At 43.0% G+C, this 11,068-nt stretch overlaps 1 protein-coding gene across 2 annotated transcripts in view; it reads left to right on the forward strand.

The window, feature by feature from the left end:
* Positions 1-11,068, forward strand: part of rhot1b (ras homolog family member T1) — a gene marked incomplete at both ends in the record, with an annotated part of 36,900 nt that overhangs the window by 6,401 nt on the left and 19,431 nt on the right. For both annotated transcript variants that reach the window (XM_080522333.1, XM_080522334.1), the window contains 4 exons: positions 7,567-7,668; positions 8,092-8,190; positions 9,693-9,801; positions 10,787-10,907. In XM_080522333.1, coding sequence (XP_080378459.1) covers positions 7,567-7,668; positions 8,092-8,190; positions 9,693-9,801; positions 10,787-10,907 — 431 coding nt within the window. The remainder of the gene's footprint in view (positions 1-7,566; positions 7,669-8,091; positions 8,191-9,692; positions 9,802-10,786; positions 10,908-11,068) is intronic.

The raw sequence follows: 11,068 nt of genomic DNA on the forward strand, positions 1-11,068 counted from the left end.
GTCACAATGAGACCAATAGTATATTTACAATTGTAGTTGTTGGTTATAATTGTATAGCCTATTGGTTGTTTTCTGGTGTTTTATTGTTTTGCTCTGTTTGTAGTGCACTTGATATTATGATATATATATTATAATGTTTTTATCAGCTGTTAAATCACCACAGCGGTTAATAGAGATAATACCAGATTGAAAATGCTTGTAGCCAACAACTCAGCTATTGCTAATTAATAATTAAGCTATACGTACCCATAATTGATGAAAGAGATGTTGTAAGAGAATGTAGGTGCTCTCCTCGCGCTTCGCGGGCTCCTCGCGCTCGGTGGAGCATATGACAGTATGACAATTCTCACACTTTATTCCCTTATAGATGATCCACAGCTGCTCAAACTATCAACTGCAACTCTGTTGATATGTAACTAGATTTATAGTTAAGGATAGGGTTAAATTTAAGGTTAGGGCAAGGTTTAGGATTAGTGGTTAGTTAGTTGAAATGTTGTTGACAGTTAGTTGAACATCTACTGAACTAGCAACTATCTATTTGGGAATATGTAGATAAAATATTACCCTGATTGGAAAATGTTCTGTATGATGTTGTTATTGTTGTGGACATATTGCAGTCAAGGGTGAAATTATTCCCGTATACAAAAAATGACAGTGGAGCTAGAGTAGAACGTTGACGGTGACGCAACGCAGCAGGTGGAGCTTGGACAACGGGAAGTTGACGCAACGCCGATGGTGAGTTGACGCAACGCAGCAGGTGGAGCTTGGCCGTTAGTCAAATGTATTGATTGTAAAGTCGCTTTGGAATAAGGCGTCTGCTAAATGCCAAACTGTATGCTACTGGGCCACACTTTATTTGGAGAGTCCCCTGACTGAGATAGATAGTTATATATGGATGTTCAAATTAACTTTCAATAACCACGTAACTACGATAACTGTCCACCAACACTATCCATAACCCTATTTCCTTAGCAAGTTGTAGCAGATCCGCTGAGTTGCAGCTGATAGATTGTTGACGAGAGCTGCTGTAGACCCTCGAGGCCTGTTTGACTACAGGGTGGTCGACGTTTGGGAGTCAGGAGAGATTTCAACAGTTCTCTCCCCATTAAGGTTTAATGTGTCTAGACTTATGAGTGACCTTGTGTGAGTCTATGGGTGCGTTCGTAAATACGCTCCGAGAGAGTGCCGGAAAAGCTCAAAAGTCGTCTCAAACTGGTTTCATAAACATGACAATGAGTTCAGTGTTCTTCAGTGGCCTTCCCAGTCACTGGATGTGAACCCAATAGAACACCTTTGGAATGTGGTAGAACACGAGATTCACAGGTTGAAAGTGCACCTGAAAAAATCTGCAGGGGATTGTGTGACGCAGTCATGTCATCGTGGACCAGAATCTCAAAGGAAATGTTTCCAACATATTGTGGAATCAATGCCACGAAGAATTGAGGCTGTTTTGAGAGCAAAGGGAGGCTCTACCCAGTATTACTATAGTGATTTAATTTGATTAGATTTTTATTAGGAATTTACAAATAGCATCATTTACACATTATGACACTAAGTAATGTCCAGAGGATGGCACTTGAAAGCATTATTTAAAACACTTATTTCCAAAGTGGTCCTCGATGGAAACATAAAATGAATAAAACAAAACATCACACAGTATAAAACATAAAATGAATAAAAACAAAACATCACACAGTATAAAACATAACATGAATAAAACAAAACATCACATCATAAAACAGCATAAAAACACTATAAGAACACAGCATGAAAAACACATATTAAAACACACAACAGTGTTCCTAATAAAGTGTTGGATGAATGTTGTAGGGATTTTATCAAAAGTGATGGTCTTGAAGATACAGATTACAAACGACAGACTCAGAAATCACCTTTCTCAGTTTAATGAATACGACCGGTCGGGAAGAGGTACAAGATACAGTCTTCAAAGTATTGGTTCACATACATGAGTTTTTATAGTGTTCAGAGACAAAGAACTGTTATTCAGCCTATAGGATTTGTACACGCTCAATTACATAAGCATTCCTATATGAATATTAAGCAGTGGTTACCTAATGGTTCAAGTCTGTTAGGTAACACACAGATGCTGGACACTGAGACACATCAGGTCAAAGATCACCTTTAGAGTGGTTGTAACTCTCTAGTAAAGTCATGGTCTGTCTTAGGGCCCTTTCTAACAACAGATGATAGAGGCCCCAACCACAGTTCGGGAGAAGTCCAATCATAGTTCAATGACATAAATAAAGCTTGTCAACTTGCCAGGGAGAGTTAACATGTGGAACCACTTACACATTATACAAAATACACTCTTTAGTGTTTAGTGAAATATAACATAACTACAACTTAGATGAATACATAGCTTGACTTTCAGCCATTACCCATCATTCCCTCCTTTTAAACCAAAATTCTGAGATATCAGACATTTTACTTTACTTCAGGAAAACCAAAATAGGGGAAGGGATGGTCCGTCTTTAACACTTTGTTCCTTCAGACCTCCCCTCTTCCCAGGGCGCAGTCTCAGGCTGGAACCCTTTCCGATGGAGGTTTACTGCCCTCCAACCCCTTCTTGGGTCAGAGTCAGTCTACCTCCACCCCTTCCGCTTTCCAGACGTCTCCTTTTCAGAGCTCTGATCACGGAAAGCACTGCTCCCGCATTTAAAGCAATTCCCCTTACCCATGGGCTCACCCCTCCCACTTCTGCAATTGGATCTTGTGTGTCCTGCACGACCACAATTTCCACACTTAATGCTAGTTTTGGGCTGTGTTACCATATTTGGCTTTGAGTCATATTGGATGGAGAGCATTGGGGCAGAGGGAACTGGGGTTTTTGTGCGCTGACGAGTATCTCTGTGCTCGCTCGACCCACCCTCTCTCTCAACGTTACTAGCCCATGTTAGGCATTGTGAGTAAGTCAAGAGAAGAGCCCGCATAGTATGCAACGATTTGAGTAAATTGGCTGAGGTAACACCAGTAAGCAGCATGTCTAAAAATGCTCTATCATCCTCAGCAGGATTTGCCACTCCACTATGCTCTTTATAGAGCTTGAATTTCTCCTCGGCATACTCCTGGAACGACTCATCACGTTTCTGTTGTCTATCTGCATACAGACCATACAGATTGTAACCAGTTCCCAGAGCAGCCTTTAAAGCAGTTGTAAATCTTTCAACTTCATCTTTCATAGCAGTCAGAGTAGCATATGGTTGGACTGCCCAAGTGCCGTTTCTGAAAGCATCAGCCAGCCCTGCCCACACTGTCTGTGGGCATTTCGCTTTACACACTGTATATATGTCATAAGCATGCAGTTGAGATACCAATTCCCACTCTGTCATTTTGTGCCAAAACACTGTGTTAGGAGAGTCTCGCCTCAATAGAGGCATTGAGCTCAACAGTCCTCGCATATCTGTAGTGGACATAGCTTTATACTGAATCTGAGTAACTTGTTGTGGAACAAGGGGGAGGGGGGCTCCACCATCTACAGCCGCTGGCTGAGCAGCACGAGGAGCAGTAAACATTTGAACTTGGATTGGAGCTACCCGTTCCTCAATGCTACACACATCCAGCCTAGGATATATTCTCGGGACACTTAATGTCGAGTTTGCAGTTGTGGGCCTTTGATTTACAACCCCTTCCTCTCTGTGCGACTGCAGACTCTCTACCTGTTTTTTCAACAAGGAAATCTCCTCTTTCATCTCCTTGCATTGAGTCCGCATGCCACTATTTTGCTGCAGTACCTTTTCGTGATTCAAAACTACAATACTAACAGCCAGGTTATTTTTGATCTTGTCTTTTTTCCCAATCTCATCAAACCATTTAACTTGCTTAGCAATTAGAGAATGGGGCTCCAGACCCTTCTTTATCATTTTACAGATATTATCACAACATGCCGTTAGTGCTGCTTCTCTGATGTTTTGAGGCAACAACTCTTTACCTTCAGTATCGACTTCTTTAATGAAGTCTGCGGAAGAATATTTCTTAGGTTTTTCTTTTTTCTCTTTAACTTTAAGCATGGTGAATTTAAGATTTTACTGTGACTATCTATTTTCACACACTATAATTATATGAATTATCTTATAGAATAAACTAGCACAGATAATTAGCCTACCAATAGGACTTAGCGCATTATAGGCTGCCTATCAGTCTTCTTGCCAAAACAGTGCTCTTGGCCTGCCTTAGGGCTTAACGCTGTTAGCCTGCCTAAGGGCTTACTACCGAAACCTTATCTATATAATACTAGCACAGATAATTAGCCTACCAATAGGACTTAACGCAATTCAGCCTGCCTATCAGTCTTTCTGCTAAAACAGTGCTCTTGGCCCGCTTTAGGTCTTAACGCTTTTAGCCTGCCTAAAGTCTTACCACCGAAAACACAGACAGCCAGAACCCTGGACTTGCCCTTAACCTGCCTATAGGTCTTTTATCAAAACAAAACGTGCACAATAATTATTTTTAGTCGTGTATCTTATATCAACAAACCATCAATAAAATTCAAGTATGTCTAAAAAGGGTTATTGGGTCACTTCCATATTAACAACAGAATAAGAAGAATCTCCATAAACTATTGAGGGTGGTGTTTTGAATTCAACTCACCTCTCTGGAGTCCTCAGGTTCTGTAGTCAAAATGAGAGATTGTTTCCAATCCCACCGCTGTCACCAAAGTACTGTAGGGATTTTATCAAAAGTGATGGTCTTGAAGATACAGATTACAAACGACAGACTCAGAAAAACCTTTCTCAGTTTAATGAATACGACCGGTCGGGAAGAGGTACAAGATACAGTCTTCAAAGTATTGGTTCACATACATGAGTTTTTATAGTGTTCAGAGACAAAGAACTGTTATTCAGCCTATAGGATTTGTACACGCTCAATTACATAAGCATTCCTATATGAATATTAAGCAGTGGTTACCTAATGGTTCAAGTCTGTTAGGTAACACACAGATGCTGGACACTGAGACACATCAGGTCAAAGATCACCTTTAGAGTGGTTGTAACTCTCTAGTAAAGTCATGGTCTGTCTTAGGGCCCTTTCTAACAACAGATGATAGAGGCCCCAACCACAGTTCGGGAGAAGTCCAATCATAGTTCAATGACATAAATAAAGCTTGTCAACTTGCCAGGGAGAGTTAACATGTGGAACCACTTACACATTATACAAAATACACTCTTTAGTGTTTAGTGAAATATAACATAACTACAACTTAGATGAATACATAGCTTGACTTTCAGCCATTACCCATCAATGTACATACTCATACATGGACCTTTACTGTGCGTTGCATGCATAGTTTATGAGCGTGTGACCTTTACACTGGCGGAACATGTGCTCGTCATGCTACGATTCTCATGATGAGAATGTCTGTGCCAATCATGTGTACTTAGCGTGTACTTAGCGTGATGGTGTCCATTTGGTATTGGTTTCAGTCAGAACGTGGCTATGTATGTATGTATGGAGTCAGTATGTGAGAGTACATACGTATATCAAAGTCTATTAATAGTTAAGGTTTTGTAAGTTAAGATTTGCAATGCACCTGAGAAGGATTCTTCTGTCCTGTCTGTCCTACCTCAATTCAGTTGCATTCTACCCTCCTGAACGATGATTATTTTATTTTCCAAAGTCATTAAAAGCCGAGAGACGTGACGTGACGATGATGATTAATTACCTGTTGGTATTTTTGGCCAAAGCAGCTGTTGGCTGTGCTCCCCCCCCCTGCCCAGCCTTCACCTGAGCTAGCTGGCTGACCCCTCTGTGACTCATTAGGCAGGCTTATCACCTCAGACAGATCCTGTGTTCTTAAGCCCTGTCTGGTTGGACACCGAGGCCAAGGTTGCTATGGTGATGTAGCACACATGCTAATGTAAACAACTGTCACTTTCTGATCTGTGAAAGTGAACTGTCACTTTTCGCACTACCATAAACATGCAGTCTGGGTTCCGGCCTGGCCACGGGTGCATCACAGCTACCTTGAAAGTTATGGATGACATTCTCACTTCCTTGGACTCCAAGCAGGTCTGCATCGCTGCCTTTATCGACCTAGCTAAGGCCTTTGATTCTGTCATCCATTCCATCCTTCTACAGAGGCTCTCCAACATTGGTCTCTCGACAAACTCTTGCAACTGGTTTGCCAGCTATCTAACTTACCGAGTTCAGCAAGTGAAGACTGAAAATATCTTGTCAGACCATCTCACCATCTCTAAAGGGGTGCCTCAAGGCTCCATCTTGGGACCAACGTTGTTCTCAATCTACATAAATGATATAGCAAAAGATGCTGGAAAATCCCAGATCCATCTTTAATGCTGACGACACCATCTTGTATTGTGCAGGCCCTTCACTCCACTCTGCGGCTTCCACTCTACAACTCAGCCTCACCTCCATTGAGCAGTCTTTTCATCGCCTCCATCTTCTCCTCAACACCAAAAAAACAAAGTGCATTCTTTTCGACCGGAGACCTCGTGTCAGCAGCCCCCCTAAGATCTTCTGTGTTGACGGTTCCGAGCTGGAGTTTGTCTCTTGTTACAAATACCTTGGCCTTTGGCTGGACTCATCCCTTTCCTTCACCAACCACATAAAGCACCTGCAGACAAAAGTCAAAGCTCGCCTAAGCTTTTTATACCGGAACAAGGCCTCCTTCACCCGTGCAGCCAAACATACCCTTGTCAAGATGACCATCCTGCCCATATTCGACTATGGCGATACCATCTATAGGATGGCATCTCAGTCTGCCCTCAGGAAACTCGACACACTCCATCACTCCGCCATTCGTTTTGCCACTGGTGCGCCTTTCACAACTCACCACTGTGATCTGTACACCCTTGTAGACTGGACATCTCTTCATAGCAGACGTCTCTGTCACTGGCTTCATCTTATCTACAAAACCATACTTTGCAAAACACCTTTCTACCTCTCATCCTTTCTGCACCTCTCTCACCGCCCCGTCATCATTCTAAGATCCAGTGATCTTGTCCGACTCACCATCCCCAAAGCCCGTACCGTTGTCGGTCGCAGCGCTTTCCGGTTCGCTGCAGCACACGACTGGAACACCTTACAAAACACCCTCAAACTCACCGCCCTCACCTCACTCACTGCTTTCAAACAAATCCTGCATCGAACCATAGTCGATCAATGCACCTGTTGATCACCGTCTCTCACCCATCCCATAACCCATCCCAGCCTCATTTTAAGTACCCCTGCTCCACTACCCCCGCTATCCCTCACCTCCGCTCTTCCTCACCCCTACCTCCTCCGTCTCTCTCCCTTCTCTCTGACTGTTAGTATTTTAATGCATCTGTATTTGCCAGTGTTTTATTGTTTTATTGTTTTATTGTTTATTGTATTACTTAACCTTGTTTTATTTCTAGCTTCCCATCCCCCCCCCCCCCCCCAAAGAGCCATTGCTTTTTGGTCAGGCTGCATTTGTAAATAAGAATTTGTTCTTACATGTTTGCCTGGTTAAATAAAGGTTAAATTAAAAAATATATATATGATGATTAGTTAGATATATTAGTTATTTAACAGTATTCCCTTCCTCCTTTTTGTGTCATTTTCCAGTGCTCAGCCAAGAACCTGAAGAACATCTCTGAGTTGTTCTACTACGCCCAGAAAGCTGTCCTGCATCCAACTGGTCCCCTGTACTGCCCTGAGAACAAAGAGGTAGCATTTTACAAAAAAAATTGTTATATATGTTACGGTGCATGTGGGAATACGGTTTATTGCGGCATTTCCGGGGACATGGCAACATAAAACGTCGACTTGGTACATGCTGGCATGTCTAACCCTAACCCTAGCACCCTAGCACCTAACCCTAACCCTGGTTTTCCCACATGTACCGTATTCCCACATGTACCATAACATATATATATATTTCAGTTTTTAGGGCATTTCTGCTTTACTGCGATAGAGACAGTAGAGATTGACAGGAAGGATGGGTGAGAGAGGGGGGGATGACATGCAGGATAGGTCGATGGCTGGAATCGAACCAGGACGTTGTGATGATGCTGTGCTACGCCACTTACACAACATTACCTCTTATAAATGAGTTTGAGGTGTTGTATTTTGTGTTTGTTTGACTCCCAGATGAAGCCTTCCTGTGTCAAAGCTCTGCGGCGGATCTTTAAGGTGTCAGATCTGGACAACGACGGGATCCTGAACGATATCGAGCTGAACTTCTTCCAGGTGTGCTAAAGCTTTTTCATTTTTATTTTAATTTAACCTTCATTTAACCAGGTAAGACAATTAAGAACAGATTCTTATTTACAATGCCGACCTGGCAAAAGGCACAGCCTTTTGAGGGGTAGGGGCCGGGGAAGGGGGTAAAAGAAATACAAAAGTTAAAACACATTAAACAAGACAAAACAGAGCAGAGAACAAGAACAGTTGCAAGCTCCTTCTAACCAGTGGTGTGCAGTCAGGTGAGGCAGGGTAGGCAGTGCCTCACCCAGGCATTTAAGAAAGAAAAAGAATATCAGTCTTTTTAAAATATTTTTATTTATTTTTCTCATTATTCTTAACTTTAATGTGTAAAAATGTTGTTAAAATTAAATGATGTAAAATGTGTTGTTTTAAAAATATAATGCATGCCCTGGCACCAGGAGAGTTTGCTCCCAAAGCTAGCTGATTGCTGGCGAGAGGCTGAGGCAGACTGTGCTTGTGCCTCTATGTGCTATGCGAAGTGATAGACCAACAGTTTCGTAGGTTTGCGCATGCGTAGTCTGTTCTCACATTGTCTTCATTGATGGACGTTGAGGCACCGTGCAGGCTGCCTCTGACAGCATGATTGACAGTTTGCGTTTGGCTTGCCGTAGCGGCATCCTCTGCTGTTCGCGCCGCGGTTCTAAATTTCCCCAGCAGTAGCTCCATCAATCGTGGGAATTATGTCGAACTTTTACATTTGATGGCAGAAAAGGATGAGAAATTAGCCGCACATTTGCCTACGCATGTTACATATGCTTAAGATAATGTAGGCTATTGCGTGCCGGTTCAAATGCTGTAAATCCTGTGTTGTTGATGCAGGTGAATTTATATTGTCATTGAGCTGTTTTGCGTGCTGCTGTAAATCCTGTTGAGATGCAGGTGAATGTAGGCAATGCCATACAGGCTGTTGCGCTACGCTATGTGTAGTTATGAGATAACAATACATGACATTTTTGACCAGCTATTTGATAGTATAGTATATATGGGCTATGTGATTGACTTTATAGTATAGTATATTAGCCTACATTACAGTCATTTAGCCGACGCTTTTATTCAAAGCGACAATAATTGCATTTAACGTAGGAGTGTACTGCTTTTTTAAGGCAAAATGAAGAATAGCAAACTAAAAATACAATAGGTGCTTAACAGGGAGGATCCTGGTAGTAGGCCTACTTCTTGAAGAAGTGAGTTTTGAGCCTGCGTTAAAAGATATAAGGGCTATTGATTGCCTTTATAGTATCCGCTATGCCATTTGAAGTCTGGCTGCTGCGTTACTCGCATGATTTTTTTTTTAATAGCTCACTGCCTACCCAGCCAATGACCTCACTGCACGTTACTGCTTCTAACAACTGTGTTTTTTAACAGTTGAGTGAAGGGGACTAGTAAAGTAGAGAGTATTTTCCTTGACTATTTTCGTGTGTGTGTGTGTGCTTGTGTGCGTGTGCTTGTGTGTGTGTGTGTGTGTGTGTGTGTGTGTGTTGCAGAGGACATGCTTTAACGCCCCGCTGGAGCCTCAAGCCCTGGAGGATGTGAAGAATGTGGTGAGGAAGAACGTCAACGACGGAGTGTGTGACAACGGCCTCACACTGAAAGGTATGACACACACACACACGCACACACACACACACACACACAGACACTGAGAGCATTCTGTCTGGGTGCATCACTGCCAGGCACGGCAACTGCAAAGTGCAAAGCGCTGCAGAGGGTGGTGCGGACAGCCGAGCGCATCGGTAGATGTGAGCTTCCCTCCATCCAGGATATATACAACAAACAGTGTGTCAGCGAAGCCTGGAGGATTATTTAAAGATCAAAGTCACCCCAACCACAGTCTGTTCGAACTGATGCCGTCCAAAAGGTGTAGCCTCTTCCCTAGCCTCAGGGCCTAAACCCAGAGGCTAACCAACAGCTACCTCCGCCAGGCGATCAGGCTCACGAACAAGCCCACTGTAAACAATTGACTATCATCCCCAAGCACAGCCCATGTATACAGACTACCTAACCTTAAACACACAGTCACTTAAACACACAGTCATACTACCTCTTAACACCCACTGCCACCGAGTGCAATACTCATGACATTTCTACTTCTATGTGTATTCTTTTACTAAATTGTGTCCTGTCTTATGTGTCTCCCACAACTTGACAACTTGTCCAATTGTCTCACTTACGTCTTGTACTAGGGGTAGTGGTGGTCTAGTGGATAGTGAGTTGGACTTGTGATCAGAAGGTTGTGAGTTCAAATCCCGCCTGAAACCACACCACTACTAGTGTGCTCTTGAGTAAGGCACTTAGCCCTCAGTTACTCCAGGGGGAATGTCCCTGTAATTCGTAATTGTAAGTCGCTTTGGATTAAAAGCGTCTGCTAAATGGCAAAATTAATTAATTAAATTAATTACTATACTGCACTTTATTTATCTTGACGTATTGCCTTATTGTCTTTGTGCTGCAATGTCATGGAACCAAAGACCTAAATATTGTACTCTCTTACACTTGTGTAATGTGACATAATACAACTTGAAACACACACACACACACACACACACTGTAGTAGTTAACCTGTGTGGTTCCCTCCCAGGGTTCCTGTTCCTCCACACGCTCTTCATCCAGAGGGGGCGCCACGAGACCACCTGGACGGTGCTGAGGAGGTTCGGCTACGACGACCACCTGGAGCTGCACCAGGACTACCTGTTCCCCCCGTAAGGCCACACCTTCTACCCCTTCTTCTACACCTTCTACCCCGCCTTCTACACCTTCTACCCCGCCTTCTACACCTTCTACCCCTTCTCCACCCCTGTTAGCTCCACCAGGGCTACCTGTTCCCCCCGTAAGGCGGCCGTGTTTACCCCTTCTACACCTT

Source organism: Nansenia antarctica (genome assembly GCF_963989245.1).
Source record: "Nansenia antarctica genome assembly, chromosome: 2".
In the NCBI taxonomy this organism is placed as follows: domain Eukaryota; kingdom Metazoa; phylum Chordata; class Actinopteri; order Argentiniformes; family Microstomatidae; genus Nansenia; species Nansenia antarctica.